The 14,322-nt window shown below is 37.9% G+C and overlaps 1 protein-coding gene across 1 annotated transcript in view; it reads left to right on the top strand.

Annotated features, from left to right (window-relative positions):
• The window catches only part of LOC115414887 (collagen alpha-1(XII) chain-like), a 108,660-nt gene that overhangs the window by 43,328 nt on the left and 51,010 nt on the right, over nt 1–14,322 (top strand). The window contains 4 exon segments of the mRNA XM_030128248.1: nt 2,582–2,708; nt 3,895–4,031; nt 6,245–6,374; nt 8,074–8,213. Of these exon segments, the coding sequence (XP_029984108.1) occupies nt 2,582–2,708; nt 3,895–4,031; nt 6,245–6,374; nt 8,074–8,213 (534 nt within the window).

Here is a 14,322-nt window from a genome sequence, read left to right as displayed (position 1 = left end):
ATTTTTGAAGTAACTTTACTGTTTTACACTTTTTAGAATCATCACTATTTATAGGTTATTCTGTTATTATTTTACTGGTCTGAGCATACTGGTCTGAATGTGGAACCTGGACTAAAACCAGACCATTAATAACTTAAGTATAAGTTTTGGACTGAAGGGCTGGATTGGACCCTTTGGGGGGGCCGGTTTTGGCCCATGGTCCTTATGTTTGACACCCCTGCACTAAGACCATTCAGCTGCTGAAAGAACTCATGGTAAATACTGACTTATAGTGAGTTTTAAACCTTTTTACTGAATAATTTAAATATCATATCAGTTATTTATCATTAGATCTATGACTGTAACTAACTTTATCTATAAACTGATGAATAAAACGATAAAAAAAGCCTTCTGTGACGTCTTCAGATGACTGTTTTCACCAGCCGACACCGCTGTACGTTCATGTACTTGGATCTGAGGTCAACTGTTGAAATGTAACAAAGGAGAAAACAAAGTAAAAGGCCCGTTCTGTGCATTTCCATCATGTGTTTTATAGTGAATAAATGAGTGTGTGTGTGTGTGTGTGATATCGGAGGATGTAACCTGTCTGGAATAAACAGTAAAAAAGCAGGAACACACGTTCTCTGACAAACACCCAAAAACCTTGAAGAAGAATACAAACCAGTCGCCACAGCAGCTGCAGACCGGTTCTGTGTTCATGTGCAGGTTCTGACTGTTCTGCTCAAATGGAAACAGCTGAGCACATACACATACACACACATATACACACACACATACAGATACACATACACATACACACACATATACACACACACATACAGATACACATACACACATACACATACACACACATACAGATACACATACACACATAAACATACACCTACACACACATACACACACATACACACACACACATACAAATACACATACACATACATGTAGAATAATTAAAAACCTGTTCACTGAAGAGTTTCCAACAACCAACTGGAGACAAGGACTCGGAAAGAACAAAAAAAGAACAATGTTTGTGTAGAAATACAGAGTTAAAGAACAGTTGAACATAGAATCGAATCTAATCGAATCACATAGAATGACCTTTATTGTCATTGTGCGTTCAGTCCAACAATATGAATAAACAAACCAATACATAAGAACATGAGAATAAAGTGAATATAAAATTACAAAAACTAAATGTAAAATAAGAAAATGGAATAGAAATGTTTACAAAAAGTAAAATAAGAATAAAACTAAATGAAAATAGACCCAGTATTAACAGTATGTTTGTCTATGAACAATTCTATATAACAATAGTGCATTTATCTTTGATAAATATTGAATAAATATTACATTGTTATTGTAATCACAGATGATTACTGTACATAATTTACATTATACAGAGTTAATGCACATTATTGGACATGATTGTGCAGAAGAACACCAGAGTTCTGACCTTTTGAATGAATGAATGAATGAATGAATGAATGAATGAATGAATGAATGAATGAATGAATATTTTTTTCAGTTATGTACAAAAACACATACATATGTAAAAAAAAAAACCCATGAAATTAACACAATTAGTAGCTGAATGAGGAAGAAGCTTTTCAGTTAAATGTGTAGACCAGTCTGGGAATAAACTGGGTCTGGGTCTGTTTGTCCTGGTTCTGATGGACCTGCAGCGTCTGAGGTTCAGTGTTGTGTGTCTGTGTGTGTAGTGGGTCTGTGTTTAAGGTTGTTGTGTGTATGCAGTGTTAGTGTGGTGTTGTGTTCAGTGTTGTGTTCAGTGTTAGTGTGGTGTTGTGTTCAGTGTTGTGTTGTGTTCAGTGTTGTGTTCAGTGTTGTGTTCAGTGTTGTGTTGTGTTCAGTGTTGTGTTCAGTGTTGTGTTCAGTGTTGTGTTGTGTTCAGTGTTGTGTTCAGTGTCGTGTTCAGTGTTGTGTTCAGTGTTGTGTTCAGTGTTGTGTTCAGTGTTGTGTTGTGTTCAGTGTTGTGTTCAGTGTTGTGTTCAGTGTTGTGTTCAGTGTTGTGTTCAGTGTTGTGTTCAGTGTTGTGTTGCGTTCAGTGTTGTGTTCAGTGTTGTGTTGTGTTCAGTGTTGTGTTCAGTGTTGTGTTCAGTGTTGTGTTCAGTGTCGTGTTCAGTGTCGTGTTCAGTGTCGTGTTCAGTGTTGTGTTGTGTTCAGTGTCGTGTTCAGTGTCGTGTTCAGTGTTGTGTTGTGTTCAGTGTTGTGTTCAGTGTTCAGTGTTGTGTTCAGTGTTGTGTTCAGTGTTGTGTTCAGTGTTGTGTTCTGTGTTCAGTGTTGTGTTCAGTGTTGTGTTCAGTGTTGTGTTCAGTGTTGTGTTCTGTGTTCAGTGTTGTGTTCAGTGTTGTGTTCAGTGTTGTGTTCAGTGTCGTGTTCAGTGTTGTGTTGTGTTCAGTGTTGTGTTCAGTGTTGTGTTCAGACACCAGCAGACTTTGCTCAGGTCTGTTGAACAGCTGTTCAGTCCAGAAACACAAACCAGTGCCCACCCCTCCCCCTCCCCCCCCCCCCCTCCTCCCCTTATCTCACCCCGTCTGTGTGCTCTACATCTGTCTTTGTGCAGGTACGCGTCGGACCGGTTAATAATGTCCAACTGGTGCAGCTGACGCCCAACACGGCCTACAACATCCGCCTGTACGCCCTGCACGGAGAGTCCACCAGCCTGCCCCTGGAGGGGACGGGGGTCACATGTACGCAACACACACACACACACACACACGCACACACACACACACACACAGTATTTGTTTATTAGACCATGTTGTTTATCTCTATTATCCAGTGCTACTTTTGTGGCAGTTCCCTAATTTTTGTGCCTTTTAACCTTTTTCTTGATTATTTTATGTTTTTTTGTTGATTGTATGCATCATTGTGTTCATCTTCTTAATTGTTTTTATTATTTTCTTCATCTTATGTTCAGTCTTTTCATTATTTGGTTCATTTTCTTTAGTGTTTGGTTCATTTTCTTGATTATTGTGTTCAATTTGTTCTTTACTTAGGACATGTTATTTTAAGATGACATAAGACTTTATTGACCCCACCTTCGGGAAATTTCACAGTTTACAACAGCAGCAAACAACACACAAGTGCAAAGAAAAAGACAAGTAGAAAAAAAATTTAATTATGGCAACTTCCAAATAAATTTTTCTCTCTATTTCACCTTTTTTAAGTGATTTATCAACAGTTAATACAATATTATCCTCTGTATTTTCCATTTTTTGTGTACAAATCATATATATATATATATATATATATATATATATATATATATATATATATATATATATATATATATATATATATATATATATATATATATATATATATATATATATATATATATATGTGTGTAAAAACATTTGCTTCATTTAAGATTTTTGCTTTATTCAAAATTTTTTTCGCTCAATTCAAGCAAAAAAAATCTGCCAATGGAACAAGTGAAAATTATCTTGGTCACATTTCTTAAAATCAGATTTTCCAGATCTATTGTCTATTAATCAGTTCTTCTATCTCACTGAAAAGTTCCTCTTAGGTGATTCTGTCTGATTTTAAGTGTGATGACATATTTGGACTAGAAATGAGAAAAATACCCTTGGTCAGAGTTTGATTTTTTCCAGTGTAGGTCGGGTCAGAACGTTAACAGTTTGGAGGAGTTCCGTTTTCGACGATCCCACGGTGTCGTTTGTGTTTTGGATCGACTGCTTTCACACAGAAAACAGATGCGTTCTGAACTGAAAAGCCAAACTTCCGTCTGTATCCGACCCAAAGGCGTCACTCAGCTGTTTTTACCATCTCCAAAAACATCACCCTGGTCTTAAATGTTCTGATGTTTTGACTTCTGGAGGTGAAAGTGTTGACGTTTGTTGTAACTTTCAGTGCCCATGCCTCCAGCTGGAGAACTGAGGATCACTGACGTTACTCACTCCACCATGAAACTGAACTGGGACGCCGCTCCAGGAGCAGTCCGCAAGTACCTGGTCACCTACAAACCAGAGGAAGGAGACCTGAAAGAGGTAAAAAACCAGGGAGGGGTCCGGGTCAAATCAGGTATTTAACCCTTTAAAGACCATTGTGTCTCCGGTGACACGTTTCACATCCACCGTCATTCAAATGACCTGAACTGTTTTCGATATCGACAAAATTAAAATGTCATCTTTTAGCTGAGATTGGGTTCTTTCTATTGGTCGATAACACATTAGGGTAGAGGTCTGCATTGGCTGAGGGGGAGGGGCGGAAGTGGGTGGAGCTTAGAGCAGCAGAGTGCAGTCAGTGAGAGAGAAATGGAAGATTTTTATTACTTTTAACAAAGTTTTAGCTGTGAATTCTTGTAAATAATTGTATATACTAGTGATAGTGCTGTTTGGGAGTGTTCTACTAGTATGATTTGTCATATTTTTATTAAGTTTATGCCTTTTTTTCACTGTTTTTCTCTGTATTTTTCTGGTTTCTTTAGTTGATTGATAGTTGTATTGTATCTGTAAATCTTCTCTAAATGTGTGTATATTTGTAAATCTGTATATTTATAAATCTATAGTCAGATCTCTCCAGTTCATACACAGATGCAGTGTGTGTATTTGAATCAGATGATGAATGTTTTTGTCAGAGAAATGAGCGGCTCTGTCTACAACTAGACACAAAGTGAACACAGACTATCAACAGGATCCAAATGACAGCAAAGAACCAAAAAGAACAAGACAAACATGGACACGCAGTGATCTAGACAGACTCAAATGTCTGAACACACACAGCGCCTTCATAGTAGCTCAGGTGGTGAACTGAGAACAAGACATGCAGCACACTAGATAAAAAAGTACAGACAGTATTTAAAAAGTAGCTCTGGTATGTACAAACTATTTACAGATGTACTGCAGATGTGGAGAAGTCGCAAAACCCCCCAAAAAACACCTTTTGCACCGACTGTTGAGGTTACAGTTTACCTACAGAAGCTTACACATCAGGTTAAGATGGAGAATGGTCTTTTTTTATTAGTGTCCAAAGTCATTGCTCTGTTTTGTGTTTTTTTTTGTCTGGAACATCCCAGATCTCAGTGTTTACGTGGCTTAAAGCAGGGCAGGTTACGGCACAAATGGGTTGTAATTCACAGTTACAGAGTGAAATCCTTCACTTTGTGTTTTTGGCCCGATATGCAGAGTTCTGAGCACTGGAAACTACACCATATGGACAAAAGTATGTGGACAGATTGAATTCAGGTGTTTTTCTAACAAAACTATAATGACTAATGTCAGAATATAGTTTTATATTGGGGTAGATATCATTGCTTTGGTTAGTTTGGTTTAAATTGTTATCTTTGCCTCCAAAACTTAATTTCTCTCAACATTTTTTTTTATCCATGACGATGATTTTAAATGTTCTTCCTCTAAATTTCTATAATATTTGTTTCTGCTCTGATTGTTTTAATAATTTTCTACCACAACAAACCATCTCCCATTAAACCTTATGGAAATATTGGAAATACTGAAAATTTACTTGTGCTACTTTTACTGTACATGTATTGATAGGATTAGTGGATCAACAGATATAATTTTTTGGGGGAATGATTTATTTATTTATTTTTACCATTTTTTTTAAATATTGAAAATTTACTTTTCCTTCTAATGGTCCATATTTTGATGGTTTGTAACATGTAAATAGTTACAGATATGAATCTAGTTCCTATGAATCACTGATAGAAATCATATATGAACTTTGACTTTGGTCCGTGACCTTTGACCTTGAAGGGTCATACTCAAGGTCAGCAGTGACTAGATTTCACCAATTTTCTTCTCCAAAACTACTGATCAGATTCATTTCAAAAATGTTATGTATCTTCTTTAAGACAATGTCTATAAAGTTTGTTCACAGTAGAGAAATTTAAATTTTGGAATTTTTAGGAATGTTTGAAATATTAAAAATGCAAAGCATTGAAAGGATAGAGATGACGGTGTTTCCACGGTAACTACGGAGCCTCTGAACGTCCTAATGGGTCATATCTGATGACCATGAAAACATGAATAACTGTGTTTTACACCAATTATTTCCATGTATTGATAGTTTTAGTGGATCGGCAGGTATTAAAGATGTTTAGATCAGCAGATGTTTAGGTTGAAGGTGGAGGTTTGTGGCTTTAAGGGTTAAATATTAAAGTAAAATGAACATATTCGTTGATGTGATGCTGCTGCAGCTGCTTTAACTGAATAAACTGAACGTGTGACTGGTGTTTGTGCAGGTGGAGGTGAACGGTGACATCACCACCCTGGATCTGTCCGGACTCATCTCCCAGACCGAGTACGACGTGGCCGTCACCCCCGTCTACGACGAAGGCCCCGGATCCCCGATGCTGGGCAGCGCCATCACAGGTCTGGGTCTGCATTCAAACACCTACAGTCAGGCAGTTAGTGGTGACTCTGGTTTATGGCGTGGAACGAACTGGTCCTAAACTGGGTTAGTTTAACACCTCAGATGTAATACAGTACTTTTAACAAGACAATGATCCAGTTTAACAGGAGCACAAAAGGTGATGTGTATTTGCATGAAACTAACAAAATAACACTTTTAGTTCTGATGTGTTAAAGATCGTTAATGAATCAGTTTAATAGCTGATTAGTTATAGTCAGTAGTTGATTTAATATTTGAGGTTTGTATAATAGTTTGTATTAGGCTTCTTAAGTGGAAATACTGACTTTAAGGGGAAATAATTGATCAAAATATGATGAAAATAAAATAAAAAACGTAAAAATTTTCTCTCAGCCGTAGATTTGATTGTTAGTTTGATATTCATTCTCATATTTCTTATTAATTTCTTTCAATTGGTATCCATTTTCCATCAAGATAAAGTAAATTTTTAGACATGTGGACAAGCATCTGGTACGATACTGTACATTATGATATGATCCAATGTTACGATACAATACGATACATTCAGATACTATACGCTATGAAAAGATACAATATGATGAAGTACGATACGATACATTGCAATGTGATACATTATGATACAATACGATACACTGTTACAAGACAATATGATGCGATACGTTATAATACAGGGTGAGTCAGAAAAAAACGCTCTTTTCATTTAAAGAAATTGTACCACTGAAATGGAAATGCTTATTTTTCTTTTGATCATACAGTCATATTGATGTGGTCATTGAGCATGTCTGGCGATTGAATCATTGATTTATGGCATAGCATAACAGAGGGAATGTCCATTGTTTATTGTGCACCGAAATATCTGCCAACACAGTTTATGCCACCGTGAATGAAATTGAAATTGTCAACCATTACAGCATGTTTACTCGCCATCAAAATGTTTTGTCTCAACGAAGTCGTCCGGCACGACCTTCAACCTGGCTACCATTCAGACTGATGCAAATCTGTGCTCGTTGTCGCATCTCTAACACAGCTCTTCTCGCCATTCGTGTTCGTCGTAGGGCTTGGATTTCAGCCGTGATGCGATTTCGGAGTTCCTGAAGAGTTTGTGGAACAGTCTGATACACACGGTTTTTAAGATACCCCCACAAGAAAAAATCAAGGGGGGTCAAGTCCGGGGATCGGGGAGAATTTTGTCACCATGAAAGCTCTCTGCACATCCGTAAACTGTGGTCTTGCCATGATGAAAACTCCCTGGGCACTGTCATGTAGGCCTATGTCCTGAGTGTGAAAGCAAAGCCCCGACTCCTGTAATTGTTGTCAATTTCAAGTTTGTTCACTGTGGCATACATTGTGTTGGCAGGTATTTCAGTGCCCAATAAACAATGGACCTTCTCTCTCTTATGCAATGCAATAAATCTATGACTACATCAGCAGACATGCTCCATAACCACATCAATATGACTGTATGGTCAAAAGAAAAATCAGTGTTTCCGTTTTAGCAGTACAATTTCTTTAAATGGAAAGAACGTTTTTTCTGACTCACCCTGTATGACGCGATACGTTACAATTCTTAAATCATTGTATAAATTCTTTTAATTTTAGTTCCTTAGTTTTCTTGTCGATATCGACAGTTTGTCCCTCTTTCTAAACCTCTTCGTTGTTCGTTTGTCGTGTTTCGCTCAGATGTCGTTCCTGCTCCGAAGAACCTTCGTTTCTCTGAGGTCGGTCAGACGTCGTTCAGAGCCACATGGGAACACGGAGCTCCGGACGTGGCCCTGTACCGTCTGGGATGGACCAAGAGGGGCGACAGCGAAGCCAAATTTGTAAGATACGAGTATTTACTCTCAGATTATGAATGCAAAAATATGTCCGTCATAGTACGGACACTGTGAAGTACACTATATGGACAAAAGTATGTGGACACGTTGAATTCAAGGGTTTCTTTTCTAACAGGGGTCAAGGAACTTTAAGGAAATGTTCATGTTTCCAAAGTATATGGACAAAAGTATTGGGACACATCATGTCTACAGCTGTGAAATGTCCTGTTTATGAGGATTAGACAGAAAAACATCAATATTTTGCTCATTTTGATGCTTATTTTGTTCATTTTGATGCCTGTGTTCATTTTTATTATTTTTGTTGCTTATTCTGTAAATTATTCTCTAAATTTCTAAAATATGTTTTGTGCTCTGACTAAATAGCCCTTTTCTACCACAACTAACCATCTACTTCCATTTTTTGTGTGTATTTATCTCATTATGATCCTCTGTTATTTATTTTTGTTCATTTTGATGCTTATTTTGTTCATTTTGATGCTTATTTTGCTCATTTTGATACTTATTTTGTTCATTTTGATACTTATTTTGTTCATTTTGATACTTATTTTGCTCATTTTGATGCTTATTTTGTTCATTTTGGTGCCTGTGTTGTTCATTTTTATTATTTTTTTTTGCTTATTATGTAAATTATTCTGTAAATTATTCTTCAAATTTCTAAAATATGTTTTGTGGTCTGACTAAATAATAATTTTCTACCACATCTAACCATCTACTTTCTTCACATCTCACTGAGGAAGAAAAATCTACCATTAAACTTTAAGGAAATATTGCTGTTTCTAAACTATATGGACATAAATATTGGGACACATCATGTCTACAGTTGTCAGATGTCCTGTTCATGAGGATTTTAGATAAAAACATCAATATTTCCTCAAAGTTTCATGGTAGATTTTTCTTCCTCAGTGAGATGTGAAGAAAGTAGATGGATAGATGTGGTAGAAAATTATTATTTACAGTCAGAGCAGGAAAAATAGTTTAGAAATTTAGAGGAAGGACATTTAAAATCATAGTCATGGTTGAAAAATATCAATAAGCATCAAAATGAGCAAAAATAAATAGACCATCATAATGAGCAAAATACACACACACTAAAAAGAAAGTCAGTGGTTAGTTGTGGTAGAAAATGGTAATTTAGTCAGAGCACAAAACATATTTTAGAAATCTAGAGAAAAATTTACATAATAATTTACAGAATAAGCACACGCAGAAGAAAGTAGATGGTTAGTTGTGGTATAAAATTATTATTTACAGTCAGAGCATGAAAAATATTTTAGAGATTTGGAGGTAGAACATTTAAAATCATAGTCACAGTTGAAAAAATATTAAAATTGAGGTAAATTAAGTTTTGGAAGCAAAGATAATAATTTAACCCAAACTAACCAATGTAATGATATTCATCCCATAATATAAAACTCTGTTCTGACATTCGTCCTTATTGTTTTGTATCCCAGACCCCTGTTAGAAAACGAACACCTGTGTCCACATACTTTTGTCCACATAATATACTTATGGAAGCAGTTAAACCCCAGCTGATTGTCAGGAAACGATAAAGGAAGTGACCTGCAGATTCAACCTGTTCATGGAGCTGTTGATCAAAAATGCACCTTCAGCAGCTGGACTGTGTGTTTTTTTTCCTTTAAATTATGTAAATGAGCCGGTGTGGACAGCCTCTGACAGCTACACACATGGTTTCAGTTCCTACGTCCGTTTTTTTTTTTTTTTTTTAGTTTTTCGCCTGCAGCCTGACGGTGTTTCCTTCCTGTGATTAAAATCTGAAGCCTGAGTTTAGAGGACGTTACAGCTCTGAGTTCAGCTGAACAGACACACACCTGCACCGATTTAAACCCACAACTGTCCAGTGTCACCGTCCGACAGGAACCCACCGACTTAGGACATTAGAACCGGAGGTCTGTGTTCCCTGGTACTAAGTCATTTAATGGTGAAGAGTTTAGTTGAATAAAATATTTTGTTTCTTTTTTTTTAGTCTGTTTATTTTTACCTCCACCAAAGAGGTTATGTTTCCACCAGTGTTTGTTTGTCTGAATTAAAAACGTTTTAAATGTTGGTAATAATCGATCTGTAATGTACCTTTGATGAAACTGGTGAACGTACTGACTACGTATGTACTAGGCAACTTAGGCACCAGGGAACATGGGTACTAGGCAACTTAGGCACCAGGGAACATGGGTACTAGGCAACTTAGGCACCAGGGAACATAGGTACTAGGGAATATATGTACCAGGGAACATAGGTACTAGGGAATATATGTACCAGGGAACATAGGTACTAGGGAATATATGTACCAGGGAACATAGGTACTAGGCAACTTAGGCACCAGGGAACATGGGTACTAGGCAACTTAGGCACCAGGGAACATGGGTATTAGGCAACTTAGGCACCAGGGAACATAGGTACTAGGGAATATATGTACCAGGGAACATAGGTACTAGGGAATATATGTACCAGGGAACATAGGTACTAGGGAATATATGTACCAGGGAACATAGGTACTAGGCAACTTAGGCACCAGGGAACATAGGTACTAGGCAACTTAGGCACCAGGGAACATGGGTACTAGGCAACTTAGGCACCAGGGAACATAGGTACTAGGGAATATATGTACCAGGGAACATAGGTACTAAGGAATATATGTACCAGGGAACATAGGTACTAGGGAATATATGTACCAGAGAACTTAGGTACTAGGGAATATATGTACCAGGGAACTTAGGTACTAGGGAATATATGTACCAGGGAACATATGTACTAGGCAAATTAGGCACCAGGGAACATAGGTACTAGGGAATATATGTACCAGGGAGCATAGGCACCAGGGAACATAGGTACTAAGGAATATATGTACCAGGGAACATGGGTACTAGGGAATATATGTACCAGGGAACTTAGGTACTAGGGAATATATGTGCTGGGGAACATATGTGCTAGGGAACATAGGTACTAGGGAAGTTATGTACCAGGGAACATAGGTACTAGGGAATTTATGCACCAGGGAACATAGGTACTAGGGAATTTATGCACCAGGGAACATAGGTACTAGGGAATTTATGTACCAGGGAACATAGGTACTAGGGAGCATCTGTACTGGAGAACATATCTGCTAGGGAACATAGGTACTAGGGAACATAGGCACCAGGGAACATAGGTACTAGGGAGCACCTGTACAGGGGAACATATGTACTAGGGAACATAGGTACTAGGGAACATAGGCACCAGGGAACATATGTTCTAGGGACATAGGCATCAGGGAACATAGGTACTAGGGAAGATAGGCACTGGGGAACATAGGAACTAGAGAACATATGTACCAGGGAACTTAGACACCAGGGAACATATGTACCAGGGAATATATGTACTAGAGAACATATGTACCACGGAACTTTGGCACCAGGGAACATAGGAACTAGAGAACATATGTACCAGGGAACTTAGGCACCAGGGAACATATGTACCAGGGAATATATGTACTAGAGAACATATGTACCAGGGAACTTAGGCACCAGGGAACATAGGTACCAGAGAACATATGTACCAGGGAATATATGTGCGAGGGAACTTAGGTATTGGGGAACATAGGTACTAGTAAACATATGTGCTACGGAACATAGGTACTGGGGATCATAGGTACTGGGTAACATAGGCACTAGGGAACTTATGTTCCAGGGAAAATAGGCACCAGGGAACATATGTTCTAGGAAACATAGGCACCAGGGAACATAGGCACTAGGGAACATATGTACCAGGGAACTTAGGTACCAGAGAACATATGTACCAGGGAACTTAAGCACCAGGGAACATATGTACTAGAGAACATATGGACCAGGGAGCTTAGGCACCAGGGAACATATCTACTAGAGAACATATGGACCAGGGAGCTTAGGCACCAGGGAACATATCTACTAGAGAACATATGGACCAGGGAGCTTAGGCACCAGGGAACATATCTACTAGAGAACATATGGACCAGGGAACTTAGGCACCAGGAAACATATGTACTAGGGAACATAGGTACTAGTGAACATATGTACGAGGGAACATACTGTAGGTATCAGGGAACACCAGCTGAGTCCAGGAGTGGAGGTGGATTTGTGCAGGTCCAGAGTAAAACATCTTTTTTTTTCAGATCTGTCAGGGAACATTTTTCTAATTAGTGGAATAAAAAAGATGTCAAGTCTGATCCATGGTGGTTTCACAGATCCGTCAGACCGCCATGCCTCACGAAACACGGTTATTGTTTTCTCCAGGACTTAAGTAAAAACATCCACTTTGACTGAAGCAACAATAACGCTCTTTGTTTCTTTGCTTTCACGCTTTGGCTCAAACTGAACATTTTTGGGCCCGTTTTGCTTCCCCACCCAATTCACATTCTGCACAGCGAAAAAACTGACTTTATCTCACAACTCCACATCATTACACTTCCTTTATTGACCAATTAAAGCCGAAGCTGTAAAATACCTTTGCTTCTCTCAGGGGTTTGGCTCCGGCAAAGTGGATCTGCAGAATTTTTACTGATGGCAGCTTCTCAAACGTGTGAATTTAGCTCTTCTTTTCTTACCAGCACCACCGTCATTCAATTTAACTTCAATTTACCGTAACTCCTGAACCAGTTTCGCTATTGATAAGATCCAAACGTCATCTGAAAGCTGAGATTCTGAGCTTTTGTTTGCTATATTACCCACTGGGATAGAGGTCAGCATTGACTGAGGGGGAGGGGTGGAAGAGGGCGGAGCTTAGAGCAGCAGAGTGCAGTCGGTGAGAGAGAGATGGAAGATTTTTATTCCTTTTACCAGCGTTTTAGTGGGGAATTCTTGTAAGTAATTCTTAATTAATTCTAGGAACATCTTCCAATTGTTGCAGAATTCCGAAGCTCTCTTTCTAATGAGCCAAACTTGAGGTTAAATTAGTTAAACCAGAAGTCAAGAGAGGGACAACCAACAGTTTTCCAACATAAAGCAACAGACCGCTTGGCCTGTATTAAACCTAAGTCAACCATTTTTCTTCCTTTAACTGTAGACAAACAACAGTTGTCAGGATAAATGCCTTCCAGGTCTGTTCTAACGGTAGTTATTATAGGGTGAATCTGATTCATACTCGTCTCTTTAGTCTAAAATGCTTTCATTCCCTTTCATTTCCATTTAATTCCTTGCGTCATAAACAAAGAAACCGTCAGAAGAATTGAATGATAAATGAATCTACGTCCTCTGCCTTTTCATCTGTACATAGTTTGCATTAATTCACTTCTGCTCCAATGCTGTGCCAGAAACTTTTAAGGTGGAATGTTTTCTTGCTGCTGTGAATCAATCACCGCGTTAATATTCCGCTATTATTCTAAATATGACAACGTTGTGAATTTAGTACAGGTCATGAAAACACTGCGGTATTTTTGGAGAGTGTGCAGCTTTAAGACCTGATTTAGATGGATGTTCTTCAGGTTTTAGGAGCGTTTTATGATCATGTTTACAGCACGTTCACAATATAAGAGTATTACAAAACAATGGAATGAAATCTGCACGTCAGTGTAGCTCCTGTGGTTATTTCAGGCATCTTAAATACCCACAATCCCTTTGTGCTGCATCGTGTGATTGAATAGAATAGAATACAATAGAATTCCTCAGATGAATGAATGACGAATACTGGAGACAGTCTGTGCCTCTAATTTGTTCTCTGTCAGAAAAGTACAGAAAAATCTCCAAATTTATCCATCGTGTGTAGAAAATAGTTGCACAATTGGCCTTAATCCCTCTGGTTTTGGTGTTTGTGAGGAGATGCTGCCTGTTGTTTGAAGTAAAAAAGCTTTTTGGATGAAAAACAATTTTTTTTTTAAATTCTTTTTTTCTTTTGTATTGTTTATTTCTGGGGAGGTATTCATACAGGCCTTTTTTGGCTTCTAACCTCTCCTGCACAATGATGTTACTTGTTTGAATGTTGTTGTTTTTTTCTTTCTTTCTTGCTGTTTTATGATGTGCAAATAAATAAATAAAAAATAAAAAAAAACAACGGTGGCTGTTTCCTCACTGTGATCATAAAAAGCAGATAGTTTTAACAAGTTGTTTTTTCCTTTTTTCCCTCCTCCTTA

This window comes from Sphaeramia orbicularis, chromosome 24 (genome assembly GCF_902148855.1).
Source record: "Sphaeramia orbicularis chromosome 24, fSphaOr1.1, whole genome shotgun sequence".
Lineage (NCBI taxonomy): Eukaryota > Metazoa > Chordata > Actinopteri > Kurtiformes > Apogonidae > Sphaeramia > Sphaeramia orbicularis.
This window is presented reverse-complemented; position numbering and strand designations above follow the sequence as displayed.